General features: G+C 43.8%; 1 protein-coding gene across 6 annotated transcripts in view; it reads left to right on the forward strand.

Annotated features, from left to right (window-relative positions):
* SHANK2 (SH3 and multiple ankyrin repeat domains 2) overlaps window positions 1–18,243 on the forward strand; it is a 278,987-nt gene that overhangs the window by 221,971 nt on the left and 38,773 nt on the right. For all 6 annotated transcript variants that reach the window (XR_010080409.1, XR_010080407.1, XR_010080408.1 and 3 more), the window contains 2 exons: window positions 15,802–15,937; window positions 17,617–17,697. Coding sequence is in view for 3 of the 6 variants with exons in the window: in XM_063397512.1 (XP_063253582.1) it covers window positions 15,802–15,937; window positions 17,617–17,697 (217 nt within the window). In the remaining 3 variants the exon portion in view is untranslated. The remainder of the gene's footprint in view (window positions 1–15,801; window positions 15,938–17,616; window positions 17,698–18,243) is intronic.

An 18,243-nucleotide genomic window follows, 5' to 3' on the forward strand; every position in this document is an offset into this window, starting at 1 on the left:
TTCTCTTTGCCAGAAATAATTCAGAAGTGCCCAAGGAACAAGATGAAGTTCCTTTGGTGTCTGCTAAAAGACAAATGACATATGTTCCTAATGCGAGAGGACTGGGAGAGCCATGGAAGAATCTGTTGTTGTTTGGCCTTTCCAAATTTGGCTGCATAATGAAAAGAACTTCACAGAGGAAATGAGAAGCTAAATGGGGGTTTTAAGTCTTGGAGAAGCCAGTTGGAATATTTTTCTAATAGGAGCCAGTCTTGGTTTGTCAGTTTTGAAGGACAATATTCAGTGACCTGACAGTTTGAGGCTTGTAAATGAAAGATCAGTTGTGTTGAACCTGCAGGGCATTCTCTTGTTTTTCTAAAAATTGCTCTCCCCCCCTTGAACAATTATAAAATTTGTTTAAAAAAATTATCTTTGTGACCATCTTGAAATAAAACAGCTCTGCTGCAGAGGTGGGTTCTAACTGGGATAAATCTTCCCTGTACAGAGGGCTGATCCAACCCTGAAAATGTGATTGATTCTTGTCCATAATGTCTTGAAGAATAACCCCCAATATATCAGGCTCATTGTTTAGCTGCTGTTTTAACTGCTCAGATGAAAGAAGGGGAGGTGATTGTTGTTAGGGAGAGGTTGGTGGGCTTGACAGCACCTGAAAACTGCTCAATTCCAGGGAAACATAAATCCAGTGCAGTTGTGTGAGGCACAATTCACAGAATTTACAAAACAATTTCCTGTTCAAGCAGGAAGAGTCTGTCTGTTGGGATAAGCTGGAAGAGTTCTTCATGGTCCATTTGTAACTCAGGGAAATTTTCTTTTCCATGGGTTTATTGAGCTTTGCTGTGCTGTGGAAGGGTTTTTTCCTTGGCTGCTGTTCCCTGGGTAGTGTTCTGCACTTGACAGATATCTACTGTTTGAATTTTCTGTATAAAAATACTGGAAATGGTTAAACTCCTTCCTACCAATGACACCTGAAAGACATGTAGCAGTTTAATAGTTTCCTCAAAGTGTCAAAATATAATTCATGTGTTTATTATGGGATGCATATGTTGAAAATATTTTCTCTTTGTACAGAATAGTTCACAGACGTGATTTATGTTTTAGAAATAGGAAGTATTCCTGTTTTCTAGTCAGAAATGGAGCTTCCCTTTGATTTCAGTGGCATGCAGGATTCATGGATGTACCAGAGTTTCAGGGAGAGAAAAGACCCCAAAAGGCTCCTGGGCTGAGATGAAGGCAGGGAGAGATCACTCACCAGCTGCTGTCACTGGCAAAATAGACCTGATTTGGAGAAAAATGAATTTAATTTATAACAGCTCGAGTCGGGGTAATGAGAAATATACAGCAGGTCTTAAAAGACCCCTCCCTTCTTGCTGGGCTCAGCTTCCTCCTGATTTTCCCACACAGTGGCACACTGGGATGGGGACTGGGGGCTGTGGTCAGTCCATGTGATCATTGGTGTTCCTTCCTCCTCAGTGGTTTGACTCCTCACTCCCTTTCCCTGCTCCACTGAGGGGGAGGGGAATCCTCCATGAGCTCCTCCAGCATCAGTGCTTCCAAACTGCCCCAGCGTGGGTCCCTTCCGTGGGGTGAGTCCCTCAGGGACAGGTCACTCCAGCGTGGCTGTCCTGCAGGATCACAGGACCCCAGCTGTGGGGTCACAGCCTCCCTGGGCATCCCCCTGCCCCAGCGTGGGTCCCTTCCGTGGGGTGAGTCCCTCAGGGACAGGTCACTCCAGCGTGGCTGTCCTGCAGGATCACAGGACCCCAGCTGTGGGGTTACAGCCTCCTTGGGCATCCCCCTGCCCCAGTGTGGGTCCCTTCCGTGGGGTGAGTCCCTCAGGGACAGGTCACTCCAGCGTGGCTGTCCTGCAGGATCACAGGACCCCAGCTGTGGGGTTACAGCCTCCTTGGGCATCCCCCTGCCCCAGCTTGGGTCCCTTCCGTGGGGTGAGTCCCTCAGGGACAGGTCACTCCAGCGTGGCTGTCCTGCAGGATCACAGGACCCTGTGCCAGCTGTGGGGTCACAGCCTCCCTTGGGCATCTCCCTGCCCCAGTGTGAGTCCCTTCCGTGGGGTGAGTCCCTCAGGGACAGGTCACTCCAGCGTGGCTGTCCTGCAGGATCACAGGACCCAGCTGTGCCAGCTGTGGGGTCACAGCCTCCTTGGGCATCCCTGTGGACCTCCTTGGGCTGCAGGGGCACAGTGCCTCTGGCACCTGGAGCTCCTCCTGCCTCTCCTCCTCCCTGACCTCAGCGCCTGCAGAGCTTTTTCTCTCACTTTTTCTCACTCCCACCATTGCTGGTGGGCTTGGCCAAGGCCAGCATCGAGTCCATCCTGGCACTGGCTCCGTCAGACCGGCAGAACCTTCCAGCAGCTTCCCACAGCAGCCACCCCAGGGCCCTCCCTGCTGCCAAACAGTGCCACACACACCCCGAGCAGGTGTCTGCTGTGAATTGTCTGTTTTGATACCATCACATCAGGAAGGTGCCAGCAGCAGAGGCAGAATTCCTCCCTGAGTGTGCTCTGCTCCATACTACTGCTTTAGTAATAGAGTAGTTTCAAGTGGGGAGGACTAAAGATGTAGCAGCTATTATTAGCAAGGCTGCCTCTAAGAAGGTGTTTATTTTAGTCTTGCATGAGTCATCCTTATTCTTACATAAAAGACAAGACAAAGTGCAGTTCACTGACTTTGGTCACTAATCAAAATGCTGGCAAACCCTCAAAGTGCCTGACTTCCCTCTGTCTGTCTTTTTAAACCATGGCTTGCTGTATGGCAAAAGGAAGGAAATAAGTAGAGTTTATTCTTTCTGTGACTAAGTATTATCTAGTAAGATTTTAACTAGCCCAGCTTTTACAGTGGAAGTCCTGCACCTATATAATTCACAATGAGGGAATTTTTGTGGTTTGCTGCTTCTTGCTGGCTGTCACGGCGCGGGATGAAATCATCGCTTTCGGCCACATTACGTCTCCTGCAACCTTCCAGATGGGCTGCAGCCATGTCAAACGAAATTCTTCATCTCTTCTTGATAAATTATGTGATAACCCCAGGGTGAGGCCAAAAAAAAAGGAGAAATAAATCCAGTTATGCATCGTTAAGTGAGGGCATCTTCATTAACCCGAGGTGGGGATGCTGCGGTAGCAGGGAGTGAGAGGCTGCCCATGAGCTTTGTAAAGAGGTGGTCCTCATTTTTAAATGCATGAAGAGGAAAACATAAAAGCAGCACCTACTCCAAGGCAAAATGAATGTTACTTTTCCAGGGAAAGCATAAACAGGAGCAAAGAAGGTGATGGAAGCCACAGTTGATAAATAGGATTTTGCAATGGAAGTATTTAAGAGGACTTCGCTAATGTTTTGGTAGGAGCTGTGATGAATTTAATACGTCAGACTATAATAAAAAATTAGAAGTTAGGCTGCATTTCCTTCCTTACAAAAAGTAAAAACATAAAATATATGACTTGGACCACACTGGTTTGAAAAGTGAAAGAGCACTTTGTCTTTTCCAGGTGGAGGAAACTAACCTTGATTTCTTATCCCAGCCTGCAACCCATCCTTCCTTTCTATTCTTGGCTTGTGAAATTTATCCATTTTGCTCTCTTGTTTGGACATGTGCCTTTGTGGCTGAAGAAACCAGGCTCTGTCCTAGTTCTGAGTTAGGCTTTGTTAGTGGCTTAACTCCTCAGTGTTATCAAAAACTTTTTCTGTAGTTAAAGGCCGAATTTGATCTAATTCTTGCTCCATCCCTGTTTCCCTGATTATTTAGTTGATCTTGCCGAAGTTGGTAGAAAAGATTTGTATTTGTCATATTCCTGCCTGGTAAGGGTGATCTAGAATTTGTGAAGTGTCTCAGTGCAAAAAAGCTGAGCCCCCTCAGTGGGAATAGATTTTAATAAAATAAAATCATAATAGATTTTAATAAAATAAAAGCTCTGATGAAACACTCCTAGAGCTCAGCCTTCAGACAGACAGGAATATATTTCCCATGCATAGCAGGAGTCGTGTTACCAAAATAAACTGAAGGTTTAGGTGATTGATTTGTAGCTCAGAGCATCACAGCTGCACTGTCAGGAAGGAAAACTTCAAGTTCTTATCACAGAAGGTGCTGTTAGGCCTCCTTTGGGTTCTGAGAGAGAAGTTTCAATTGCTAAGCAACTAACCCCAAGATCCTGCCTCTTCTGGAGCTATTATCAGTTCAATCTTGGTGCAGATAGGTAATGATACAGCTCTAGGGTGCAGTCTTGGCTTGGTTTCTGAAGTTCCAATAAATTTGCTTTGTTTTATGTGCAACAGGGACATTTATTTGCCTCTGTCCTAAGGTTTGGGTTTATGGGAAGGAACTCCATCTCCTGAAGGATGTCCATGTTCATGGCAGGGGGACTTGGACACTAAAGGTCTCTTCCAACCCAAACCATTCTGTGGTGCTGGGATTTTATGATAAAATTACTTATTTTTGAGCAATGATGGAAACATATTAGATGGTAACTTGAGAATCTGATGCTATGAGGAGGCTGCATCCTGTTTTTTAGGTCTTTGATCTCTAACCAAAGTGACAAAATGTCTGTTTTTAGAGTTCTTGCATCCACACAACTTCCTACACATGCCTGTGCCATAGATGCAAGAAAACTTTCCAGAGAGTTGCTGCTCTTTCTTCCATATCCTCAATTTCTGAGTACTGAGTACTGTCTGCTCTGTGAGACACTCTTCTCTTTGAAAATAACTGGAGTGTCCACAGAGATCAGGAATTCCCAAACTAACATTAACAGGCCCACAGGAACAGCACAGAAAAACAGGAAACCCCAATTATTTGCCCTGACTTTGGCATACAAACCCCAGTGAATTTTACAAATGAGTTTTTCCAGTTTTGGATGCAGCCAATTCCTGAATTAAACAATGAGATTGAGTCTCTCCAGAAGGATAAAACTTCGAGCTCTTTGCTTTTGAGCAAGAACTGCCATGTAAACATAAGCAAAATGGCTTTAAAGCTTTCTGCTGAGGAAAGGTTTAAATTGGAGTCAATTTGTGCTTAAAAGGACGATTTTCCCAGTCCTTTGTCTTTTTGTTTTATTTTTAAGTAGCCCTTGCCTGTTGTACCAACATTGGCCATTTGATGGAGTCGGTAAAGTCTCTATCGGAGTAGAGCTGCTCTTCCCCCCTTAGAAATCAGAAGGACTAATTAAAGGCATCTTTTTTTCTGCCTGATTGATTGATTTATCTGTTTGTAAAGTGCTGCCTCGGCACCCCCTGCTTTTTGCTGTTCCCATGCCTTTTAGCAGGGTTGTTTCTAGTGCACGCACTCGCATTTTTCTCCATTCCTCTGGACAAAACTGTGCTCCCTCAGTAAGGAGTGTGCACTGGGTGAGAAGCATGTATTATAAATGTGTGTGAAAGGAGCTGTGTATTAGCAACAATGGCTCACTTAACTATTTCAGACAGCACATATTCAGGGTGGATAAAAATAGTTGTAATTCCAGAGACTCTCGGGAGCTTTGGTCGTGGATCAGGCATTCCTTGCGTTCTGCAGGAAGATGCTCTGAAGGCTGACAGTCCTGCAGCAATCACAGCCAGGGGCAGGAAATATTCTGCCTTGCATTTGTGCAATTCCAGCAGTGCTGCCTGTGCAGGATTTGGGGGGACACAGCAGTAGGAGTGAGTAGCACACACTAAGGTTGCTTTTTACAATGTTTCCTAGAGCTGAAGGTTTTATGTTGCCTTAGTCAGACTTGAGAATCTCATGTCTTTCATGGCTGTCTTCCTTGTAGTCTATAAAAAAAATCCACCTGGAAATCAATAAAAAGCATATTTGGATGCACTAAGTTGTTCCTCTACCATTGCCAGACTTGTCAATGCTAGTAACTGGGACAAAGCTGATTTAGGTCAAGGTATTTGGAGAGAAATCAGATGTGATGCTCCTGCAATTTGGGCAATTAGGCAGAGAGCTCAGAGGCTGGAATAAAAAAGAGGATGGCACTCAAGGAGAATCAATCACCACCTTGAAGTCATCTAAAATTTATGCATTAGAGCAGTGAGTGTGCCTCCTTCCCACAGCTGTCTCCATGTGAGGAGGGAAAGCCATGTGAGCAACGTGGCACTGAAGGAATAGTTCCTGCTAGCTGTGAAATGGAATTGGTGACTTCCTGCAGGGTTACCTGCTGCACGTTTGGCAAAATGCAGAGTTCTTGCTCCCAGGTTTATCTGCAGGGTGTGCAATTCACATAGGCTGGGAAATCCGAGTGTTTTTAACCTTTGCCTAAGAGCTTGGTTAACATTTAAACTCCTTTCTACAACATCCAGATACAAATTCAATTTGAATTATAAGGGATTTGCGTATTATTTGATGTTTCAATCAAAGTTTCCGTTCCTTAATTTTGGAAGCGCGTACTATTCCTGCCCTTCAGTGTGGGGCAGCACCGACTCTTTCTGTTCTTCCCAACAAACTAAGTTCCTTTTCTGATCTTTCCTTGTGTGCTTAAGACTTAACTCACATTCCAAAATATCTAGCATAGACCCAAACTCAGTGGGGCTTTGCTGTTGGTTAATTTTGGGAGTTGGGTTGCAGAGAAAATTTAGATGGCAGGAGAACAAGTCTGCAAAATGAGATTTTGGACATCTTTTGTAGTGATTCTAAAATGACTGTTGGTGCACCTGAGGCTGCTGCTTTCTGACTGAAAATCCTGTTAGGTTCTTGCTGCTTGGGCTTTGTCATTGGTGCTTTTTTCCCTCTCTGTGGTGCCTGTGCCGAGGTTTGGAGCACGCTGATCTCCACCAGGCTCCTGTGCTGAGCTGCTGTGTTGGCACGAGGTTGTGCAGAGCGTTCCTGACACGTCCGTGTGTAGCAGCGCTGATTCACCCGGCATCAGATGGTGCTGAAGGGAGGGAGGCGGCAGGTTTGGCTTCCTCATGGCCGCTGGAAGGCAGGAGGCGTCTCCAGAGGTGTTCCCAAAGCTCTGGTTGGTGCAGAACGGGAGTGTGGAGCAGATGTCTCCCCGGGAGAGGCTGCAGCATCCCCGGCTGCTGCGGGACTGGGAGCAGAGCAGAAGGCAGAGCCTTGCTCCGCTGGTTCTGCCTTTGCTGGGAGCGTGTTCCCTCGGGACTGGCGCTCTCTGTGCCAAGGTGGAGCCTCTTCAAAGGCCGGGGAATTGCCTCGTGCTCTGTGACTCACCAGATCAGCCAGAAATAGATTTTCAGTTCCAAACTATTTACAAACAAAATGAAACTCAATGCAAGGTTTGTTGGTGGTTCGTATTCGCTGTGACAAAATGCTCTGAGGAATCCACTGTTGTTCACTCACCAAAATAAACCATTCCTTCTTAACAAAGGGGCTTTTTGCACTTCTACTCTTGCTTGAGAGGACAAAAAGTGGTTATTCTGTGTGAAGAGTAAGTAAATTAGAACGTCTCTTCTTTGAAGTGCTAACAAAAAGCCCTCATTACGAATTAATGAAGTTGCTCTTCCAAACAAGTTTGTTTTCTTTAAAAAGAGCTGCAAATGTTGTCTTTGGTTGCTTTTGTTGAGTTAATGTTGTATAACACGGTATTTGTGGCTCTGTTTTACATGACAATTGTGCCTATAGATTTGGATGTTGTTTTAAGCTAAATTGTTCCGTGTTTGTAACAGTGCTCTGCAGTGACTCCATCACTGGTATCTCTTTTTGGGGTTTATCTTCAATTTGGGAAGTCTGGCGTGAAACATGCACAAAAATTACAGTGTGGTTAGTGCAATCATTAATTCTCTAAATTAAAATAGGACATTCATGCATCACCAGCTGACTGATGGGTATTTCTTCGTTCTGATGTAACACAGAAAACATTTTTCATGTGAGTTTGATCTGTATGTCCTTAGACACTCCTCAGGTCCAGGCTTCAGTTCTCATTCCCATGGCCTCGAAATTAAAGGGGGTTTAATTTTCTTCAACTTGGAATTCCAAGGGATTCCAAGTTTAAGGCAGCCTCGATAAAGCCAACATGGCTTTAAGGAAGAATTATCTCCATCTGCTCTAAGATTAGGCTTTCCTGCATAAAGAGGGATGCATGAGCAATGCTTCTTTTTTTTTTTTAATATTGTTCTTAGAGCAGATGCATTTTCTGGAAAGTGACTGTATGTGGGAGGAGGAAATATAGATTATCAACACATGATGACAACACTTTCTGTCAATATATCTGTGTAATCTCTGGGAAGGTTTTAAGAGAAAATCATTGAAATGTACAGAACCAGGCAGTTTATATCTCATGTACAGGATTTAATTTTAAATTGTGTTGCCTGACTAATGGGTGCTTACCTAATGTAAATTAATATTGGGCTGTATTATTAACGCTCATAAAGAGATCTCTATTTTGATCCATAATTTAGAATTCTCTGCCTAATGGCCTTTAGTGTAGGTATGCACAGCTTTAAAAATAGAAGGGCTCAGCCTGCGAGCTTCTACCTCCTGTAAATACTTATCAAGTGGTTCATTCAGAATTCAAATAAAGATCCATTGTCCTCCCAGTGCTTGCATAATAGCACCGCAACTCCCCATTTGAAAAAATCTGATATTTTTAGGGTGGAACACAGGCTCCTGTTTTCCTCCAGAGCTGTGCTGGGGATTGTTTAACGGGGGTCTGAAGCCCTGGATGCCTTTGGGGGGCAGGGGTGCAGGTGGGTGCTGTTCCGAGGGCACAGCAGGGATGGGAGGGCTGCCTCGGCTGCCTCTGCTCCACTCAGCAGCACAGGAGGGAGCTGGAGCTGGCCCCAGGGGCAGGCCTGCCTTGGAGATGCCCTCTGCCCAAAGGGGATCCTGCTTTTTGTGCTGCCCCGCAGGAATTGTCCCCGAGGAGCTGGCGGTGGCACGGGGCTGCCCACAGGAGGCTCCTCCAGCACTCCTCAGAACAGAGCAGCTCCACCCAGTGCTGATCACAGATCACAGTGGCAGCCTGAGATCCACAGCAAAATTCACCTTTCTGTTTTTGACTCTTTTTCCCTCTGGTGTCAATTTTTCAGCAGGGGCCCTTGAAGCATCGGCCACTCCAGTGAGGGAGCAGCAAACTGGGGTGTGGGTGACTGGCCAGAGGAGCATGGAGGGGTGGGAGTTTTCCAGTTTTCCCAGTTTTCCCACTGCTTGGGTGAGCAGCTTGGGTTGCATTTCTTGTCTTTCCTTTCCCCAGTTTGCTCCCACCTCGGAGCAACCCCCAGCACAGGAGGATGACTGTGGGCATGCCAGGGGAATGAGGTGGAAGCGGCTCTGGTTGCTGTGCTTAAGCAGTTTTAGATTTTCATGCACGCTTTCATCTGTTAAGGGCAGATGTGCTAGAGAAGTTTCTTTATTATATGGGTGACCTCTAGTTTGCTATTTTTGGTACCCTACTTTTGGTCCTGTCTCTGTACCACAATTTATAGGCTATGAGAACAAAATCAATATAAGAGGCATGTTCACAAGATGAATAATGGTAAGGTACTCCCTGTTGCACTTCAAACTTCATTTTAATTTCACTGAATTTTAAACTAGGACTTTTTTGGAGCATTGGAATGTGGAAAAAAAAGTTATCGGCTTATTTTCAGGGAGTTTATTTTAAGGCAAAAAGAAGCAAAACAGATGAGCACAGTTCATGGGATTTTTTTTTTCCTGAGAGAAGTTAAAACATGAGAGAAGCTGCCACCTCTTGCACCTGGCAGACGTCAGACAAATTCATCTTAAGTGCCATTAATTGATTGCGGAACACTGCAGTTCAATCAACTGCAATAAAGTTAATTGAACCTCTCCAATGAAATGTGACTTAAACCAAAGGATTCAAAATAGGAGCAGGTACTAATTAATGGAGGCCATTATTTTTAATGGGACAGGGTCCAAGTAATTGAGTGATGTTGAAATATTCTGTGTAGTCTCATGAGGATGGGAGTCACTTATTTGCAGCAGCTTTCAGGTTGGATACCAGTATGCAAAATGCAAAGTTTTAGATGGGATTGCTGATTTAATGGAGCTCTGCCTTTTAAGCCATGCCATGGTAAGAGATGAAAAGCAGCCTTTAGCCCTGCTGGTTTCTTGGGGCACCAGCTTTGATCCCAAAGGAATCCAGTGAGTTTGTATTTACTGGAAGAAAACAAATTGTGCATTTCCCTTGAGGGAGGTCAGACCCTGGCATGGGGACAGCCTTAGCTGGGTGAAACACAGATGAATGTATGACCATCTTTATAGCCTGGCTTGACTAAAGATAGACACACTAAAAAAAAAATTTAAAAGGGTCTTTGAAGGACTGACAGATGCTATGCTCCATTCAGGTTTTCAACTTTGTCATATTATTAAACCACGTGTTTAACCAGGCAGGACATAAGTCCCACATGATATGTTTGTAAGAATGCTGGGAAAGTAAGGGAAAAATCAAGGCTATTTAGGCTTTTGGTAGCTTGGCACAGGAAAAAAAAAATTAATACAAACTGGTTGAGCCTAGGACAGAAATGAGTAAAAATACCAGTTCTTCTAACAGGAATAGCAGGGACGAGAAATCTGAGAAGTTCCAAGATGGAGCTTGGCTAAATGTTAAGAAACAAATTTTGTGATGCAGTTGCCATGCCAACCAAGGAGTGTGGAGTTGATGCTCTGAGCTGCCTCTTCCCTCCAGTGCCTCTCACAGAAATAGATGTTCCTGCATGAGGCCTCGGCGCCGCCCGGGGCACGGAGCGCTGCCAGCTCTGCTGTCTCCAGGCAGACACCACGTCCACAAAACAGCGGCTTTGCCACTGTTGGATCAGCCCAGGGAAAAGCCCTTCTCTGCTGGAGCAGCCCTGCAGATCCCAGGTTTCACCAGGCCTGTCCTGCTGCCCGGAGCGAGCACCCGGCAGTGACATCTCCCTTTGGCGCCACAGCAGACAGGGCACAGTTTGCACACTGGGGGAAATTTGGTGGCAGGGCAGAATCCAGAACCTCAGGACATTGTCTCTCCACAGGGTGTTTCCCTTTAGGTGTCTCACATCTTGTTTGTGCACCCTAATATTTGAGTTTGGGCCAAGAAATTTATACCGTCGCAAGGTTGTGAATGGTTTTGATGTGTTTCCCTTCAATTCACGTGTACTTTTGTGCTGAAAGGCTGTCAAATACTTACTTACAGTATTTCTTCTTCTGGAGAAATCCCAGGAATGAGAGAGTTCAGGTGGGAAGTTGCCTCCTTTGATCACCTAGTCCTATTCTTTGCTCACTGGCTTCATCTTTGCATCATCCCATGCAGCAAGGCCACCAGGTCATGCAGATCTGTGAGCAAGTGGATTACTGCAAAAACATCATTAATGCAGGATGTCAGCTGGAATAGCTGGAATTTCCACATCCTTGTATTCCTGCTTCTGTGAAGCTTTTTTTTTTCCCTTTATAATAGCACCTTTTAGATCAGCATGAAGCCTCTGAAGCACCTTTGCACCAAAGTAGATTAAATGGGATATGGTCAGACACCAGTGGGAATCAGTGATGTTTGTGTGGGAGATCAGAATGTAAATAAATTTCCCATTTCTATTACAAAGTCTTCAGCAATTTTCCAGAGCCTGTTCAAGGCCTGTTTCAGAAACTGTTGAAATAAGTGAGTAGTTGGAGCCTGGTGGACTGAAGCCATTTGCTTCTGTCTGTTTAAGCTTCTGTGGTGTGATGGCAATAATTGGGTTTGCAGAGACCAAGTCATAAATTAATTTCCATTATGGGACTCATTTATATATTATATTGTTACTTTCTCTTTTCATCTAAGACGCAGGTTAAAATCATGTGCTAGCTTTTTGAGATAGTGAATCTTGGTATCATTTGTGGTGAAATGCATTTTGTAAGCACATGAAATGTCATTACACCAAAGCATCTTTTTGGCTTTGGACCTTTTTGCCTCCTCATTTGGGTCTGTGGTCATTTTTGCATTCAGACTTTTCTGGGATATGCTCAGGGAGAAATGTGCTGTCAGCAGAATTTGTTCAAATTGGCTTTCACAGAAGCCTTTCTGGATTCACTGTGTACCCACCCTTGTGCTTTCAATAAGCCCATGAAATCCAGCTTTTAGGATTAATTTAGAGGAGAAAACAATCGGATTTTTGACCCTCAGTGTGCTTGTCAGGTGCAGATGTGGGATGTTTGTGCTGGTTTGTGCTGAGTGCTGCTCCAGCCCATCCCAGGATGGGCACAGACACCACAACCAGTTGCTGGTTTTCACTGGGTGACCCCTGGACTGGCACTGTGGGTTTACTGAGAGCACAGACAACTTCCCCAGGAGTGTCTGGGTCACTGTGTCTCCCTTCCTCTCACGTTTTAGTCTCCAGATGGGAAACTCTTCCTGGCTGCTGGCAGGCAGAGCCACATGCACAGCTCTGTGGTTACTTGAAATGCAGGAGCAAAATCTCTGGTTGGGCTATTTATTTTCCCCTGGTACAAATTGTGATTGGGGTTGTGTGTGTGAAATACTTATCAAAAAGGGTGAATTTTAAAAAAAGTGTAGGCAGGGGGTTGTGAGTGTGTGTAACAGGTTTGGGGGTTTGTTGGGGTTTTTTTAAAGTAATTCAGTGGGTAAGGAAGAGCTTGTGAGAAGCCTCTTGTGGGAAGGATGTGCATTCCCACCAATGGGCATTCCAAGCATAAGGATGGAGTTCTGTCTACTTAATTACTGTTAAAAATGATTGACTGCCTTTTCCCCTAAGGGAACGTTTTGGTAATGGAAAGATTAGGATGATGCATTGAGAAATGCGTCAAAAAATCAAGGGTTTTTAATTTTTTTTTAAATTTTTTATTAGTAGAACAAAGTCTGCAAAGGTCTCTTTCTCTGGCAGTGGTTTTTTTTTTCCTTTTGCACCTTCCTGTGGGAAGGCTGCTCTGGTGAGTGTGCTCCAGCTCATGCATCTGTCAGCTTACAATGCACAGGTTATTTTACTATTGTGTTAAATTATATTGCATTAAATTACATTATATTATTTTTCAACCCCTTGCATAACTGTGCATTTCAGGAAAAAAAAAAGTTTATCCAGCCTCTTTAGACTATTTTTAAAGACATTCAGTCTATGAGATTTTATTACTTCATAAATTAGTTCTCTCAAAGTAATTTCCATCCCACTGCCCAGTAACCAGATGATAATAAAGGATGATTTTCAAAAGTACAGAATTCTGAGGCGTTTCCCAAGAGTCCAGAGTGGACAGAGGAGAGCTGTTGAAACTGTGGTCTGTCTCAAGGGACAATTTTCCTTGCATTTGGTTTATTGGGTGACCAGGTTTCATTGATGTAGCATAGACCCAGCCTCCTCACATGTCCACTTCTATTATCTATTTTCATTTATATGTGAAGCACATGGGAGAAAAAGCTCAGTGCAGGATCATTTGTGGAATAGTAGAAGGAAAATAAGAAGCTCAGGTTTTGCAGTGAAAGATTGCAGAAAATATGCAGAAAGACTGGGTTGAAGAAGAGGGAAAGACACAAATTTGTGCCTGCGAAACAGCTTTACTCTTTGTTTCTGCAGCTTTCTTCCAAACACTTGGCTGCTAAAAGAAAAACTAGTTTTTGAGTGTTTTAAAGAGTGGGATTACATTTAATACTGAGAATACGGGTGCTTATGGAATGAATTGGCACAGCTGGAACAGAGATCTGCTTTGCTGGTTTACAAACTCCCCCTGCCAAAGCTTGGAGTGGAAGTCCAGAGAGATTTGCCTCAGATTCTTTCCACCTGGAAAAGTTTTGCTGAATAATATCAAACTCAACCTGTCAGACAAACCTGCTTGAACCCTGGTGCTCAACAACCCTTCCTGCAGTCATTTGCCTTCTGAACAAGGGTGAAAGGAATAGTGTCACTGAAATCCTTATAAATCTATTGACAATTCCCAAGTTATTGCTTGGTAATCCTGCTCCAGTTTTACCCCCTGAGGTGCTGAAGGCTGTGGAGATGTGGTTCTGCTCTGCTGCTTTCACGATTCTTTCCTTCTCTAGTGTTTCCGTGAGACTCCGAGGTAAATAACCTCCAGCTCTCCTGTCAATATTTTTATTTTATTTATCTTCAAATAAACCTTTTCAGTCCCAGCTTTTGTGACTGAGCCATTCCAACCAAGCTGCTGTAAACAGTCATTTACAGGTTCTGTTTCTGAGGCAGCTTTGAAAAAACGTGTTGTATATATTTGCTCCTGCTCTAAATGTTAAATATCATTGCACAGAACGATGGGAACAGATGGGGTGCTGCAGAAGCTGTTTATCATATTACACATTTATCACTTTACACTAGTGAAGTGTACATGTGTTTGATTAATATTGACTTTTGATTTATTTGCAGGGCTCTATTTTTTGACAGCATTAGGGATTACATTGTAATCCTTACTGGCTTCCAAGCTTGAAATTTAATTCCAGTAAAAATAGAGTGGATGCATTCCATAATTCTTAATTACATGATTTTTTTCCTTTTTCCTGTGGAAAAGAATTACCTGGTTGAGGCTTTAAAGCTGGAAGGAATTCAGAAGTAAATGGATAACGCTGTTTGCCTCGGTATTTTAGACAGATTAAATTTAGATGCCATTGGTCCAGCTAAATAAATATCCCCTGGAATTAAATACCAGATGCTAAGGAGGTGTAAAATAAAGCGAACCAGCCAGAGTCCTATTTAAATCAATATTCTTTTATACCCTCCACCTACAGAAGGAGAGAACTTCGTCTCTGCCTGCTCAACAGGTCTGGCTGCTCAGCGTGTGTTCCACCTACGCCACAGTCCCCAGACCCAAAAAAGCCTCTGCAGCAGCCCCTCTGCAGCACTGCATTGCAAACATGCTCCACCAATGCATTGCTCCATGCAAATGCGTTCTGGCTCAGCTGAAGCCTGAAAAAAGGGAAGGTTTTCCTCCCAGACAATGGGTGGGGAAATGATTTCGAGCCGGAGTGGGGCGGCTTGTGCTGTTTGTTCTGCTAAGCAGCAATAATATTTAATGAGAGATTGTGCTCTAAAGTGTAAATCCTTTAGAGTGCGAGGTGCCCAGCCTGTCAGAATAAATAGAGGAGGCTAAAAACACTTACTTTGAAAATGACTGTTCATTTTGGAAGGCATTGAGTGATCTCAGTGAAATATTACTGAGTCAGTGGAATTTTGGAGAGAGATCAACTTCCCAGCGTGTATCCTGGCAGCAGCTCTTCTCCATTCCTCAATATCTTTTATGTTCAAATAGCACAGGCAGCACTTCAGTCTTACATGTTGGCATCATTCAAATTGCAGATAACTTTCAGTGACTCCTTATAGATGGAATGAATAAATAAATTACTTTTAGCCATGCTCATTTACAGGTTTTATGCCTCTGCTTGCTTCTGTGTCTATTAATTGATATTATGGAAAGACATCTCCAGTAAAAAGGATGATTTAGCACTAGGAATTACTAGATAGTACACATATATATATATATATATATATATATTTTCTTTTTTCTCCCTTAAGCTGAGTGTTGCAGTGCAGTTTGAAGTTTAATTGGCATGACCACAGTAGCTGCTCAGTGCTTCATGTGTTTAACTCTTCTTTTTCCATGGACACTCTTTGGGCCTGCCTATGGCCCTGTTGCTCCTTTGCTTCCAGGACAAGAGGTCCTTCCAGAAACTTGCAGAAGGAAAACCAGTTGTTGTAAATAAAATGTGCAAAGGGCAGGATTTGGTTCAATTTATCTAGGTGTGCATTTCCCAAAGGAGTAGCTCTGTTCTCTAGTCATCATGTCAGCTATGAACTGTTCCTTAAATACATATTTGCATTGAAAGGCAGTGACTAGAAATTCTGTTTCTCCCTGTTCCTTCCACGTTCTGTTTATAAAAATGATGGAACAAAAAATGTTCTGCATTTTGGTCTAAACGACTGCTTCCTTTCTGTGCAGGTTAATAATGAGAATGTAGTGAAAGTTGGCCACAGGCAGGTGGTGAACATGATTCGACAGGGGGGCAATCACCTCGTGCTGAAGGTTGTCACAGTAACCAGGAATCTTGATCCAGATGACACTGCAAGGAAGAAAGGTACATTTTTCTCTCTTCCTAATGCACTCTCCTGCTCTTCCTTCACAGAAAACCAAGTGTGGGCATGAAGTTGCTGTTTCCTAAATTGTGATTTATTAGACTTTGCTTCTGAAATTTGAAATGCTCTTGTTTGATTTGGAGTGATTTAATTCTGTTGGGTTAGACATTAACTCATGACCAAAAGAGCAATATTCTCTCGTCATGCTTGGCATTAAAGTTCATCCTTTTGGGTTTTTCACATGTGTGTGTTTGAGGACCTTGTAGTAAAATCTCTTATGGTAGTGAGGGAGGAAAACCACTAAGATCAGATTCTTTGGTTCATTTCAAATGTTCTTGAGATGGGGGTAGTTCAGCAGTGTTTCTCATCCACAAAGCCACCACAAAAAAGGAATTTACACCGTTCCCGTCACCTTAGATGCCCCGAGTTTGGTTTTATGTTTGTGCTGGGAAGTCATTAGGCTCTCACAATTATCATTAAGCAGGAGAGGTTGCTGCTGCTCACCGGTGTGCCATTCCAGCACAGAGCTGCAGGTTCCTGTGCCTCCCCAGTGCTGTGAGTTGTCACTGGCACACACCTGGCTCTTCAGCAGGAGCAGGTGAGGAGCTGGCACTGCAGGACCCCCTCCTGCTCCACGAAACTGAAACTTCCCGTCTGTGCTGGAAGTGTTTCTCACCTCTACTGCTGATTAATAATAATAATAATTTAAAAAAAAGAGTGAGAGCAGCTTGTGGGGTGGAGGGGAAAGGCTGTGTTAAATTAAATCATGTCCCAGCATGGTTCTGCTTGATGGAGTTATTTTTGGCTTGATGGAGTTACTGATCACACATTTTAAACAAACCTTTTTGCCTTTTGGTATACATCTTATTGACTTTAAATGTAGTGACAGGACAAGGGGCAATGCTTTTAACTGAAAGGCAGCAGGTTTAGACTAAATATTAGTGAGAAATTCTTGACTGTAGGGGTGGTGAGGTCCAGAACTGGTTGTCCAGAGAAGCTGTGGCTCCTCCATCCCTGGAAGTGTCCAGGGCCAGGATGGATGGGACTTGGAGCAACCTGGGATAGTGGAAGATCTCTGTGCCTGTGGCAGAGGGGTGGGAATGAGATGATCTTTTCTGACCACCCCAAATCTTTATCAGGATACTCAAGCACAGACTGTAGTTCCTGTGCTAGATTATTGCCTTGATATTTTAAGACCTTATACGTTCTGAGGATCACCCATTTTCCTTAGAGTCACTTAACAATTCAGAATGTTCTTCCCTGTATTTCTCAGATTGAACAGTTGCTCCAAAGATTAAATAATCTGCCAGAGGTTGGCAGGTTTTTAGCCCCACATATTTCTCGGAAGGGGCACCGCTGCTGCGAGGTCCTTTCTCTAGAAAGCCCTTTCCCTGCTGGGAAACACAAGTGCACAGTTATTTAGCTTTAAATGTTTCTCTGTATCCTGTTACATAAAAGCTTGCGGATGTGTCAGGCAACCTACGCTAGAGCCAGAAACAGTGGAGAAATTCAGTCCACGAGAAGCGTCTCAGGGCTTTTTCCTCCGCATGTGGGTATTTATTCTCGCCTCATTGCATGGAGCCGACTCTTTGGAACGGATGTGGAATTGTGGCTGTGAGCACAGGGCTTCCAGAGGGTGTGTTTTGGCTGACATGGGTGTGTTCTTGTGTTCCCTGCACAGCCCCGCCGCCTCCTAAGCGAGCTCCAACCACTGCACTGACCCTGCGGTCTAAGTCCATGACCTCAGAGCTTGAAGAGCTTGGTAAGAAAGTGTTTTTTGGCGAGCATGCTGGCTTGGTGGAGATGTAAATATCTATCTGTCTCTCTGTGAAATGGTTGAAGGGAGCTGCACTGTGTACAGTGTCTAGAGCAGAGGAGGTTTTAGGAATGCTGCATCTCTGGAGAGTTCAGAACGTGCATGACTCGCATGAATGGTTTTTGTCGAGACTTGTGCCTTTACTGCTGCGCAAGGGAATGTTGATACATTTTATGCATCACCAGAGTTTGGCACATCTACCAAAAAAACAGAAAAAAAAGAAAAAAAAAAGAAAATTAAATAATGCTGTATCATGTTTTGTTAGCTTTGCTTTCTAAATTTTCAGTTCATCTAATACTGTTTTATTTTAAATTTCTGTGGCCTCTCATTAGTGGATAAAGGTAAGCTGCCAGAAGCTGTTGTTAAAAGCTGACAGTGTTAAAGCAGCTTCAACTTCAACTTGTTTCATTTGATCTGAAAAAGTGCATATTATGATATCACTTTGACTTCTGTGCATGATATAAACTTAACTCCTCTCACTATTGGTAATAA

This window comes from Prinia subflava, chromosome 5 (genome assembly GCF_021018805.1).
Source record: "Prinia subflava isolate CZ2003 ecotype Zambia chromosome 5, Cam_Psub_1.2, whole genome shotgun sequence".
NCBI classification, from domain to species: Eukaryota; Metazoa; Chordata; class Aves; order Passeriformes; family Cisticolidae; genus Prinia; species Prinia subflava.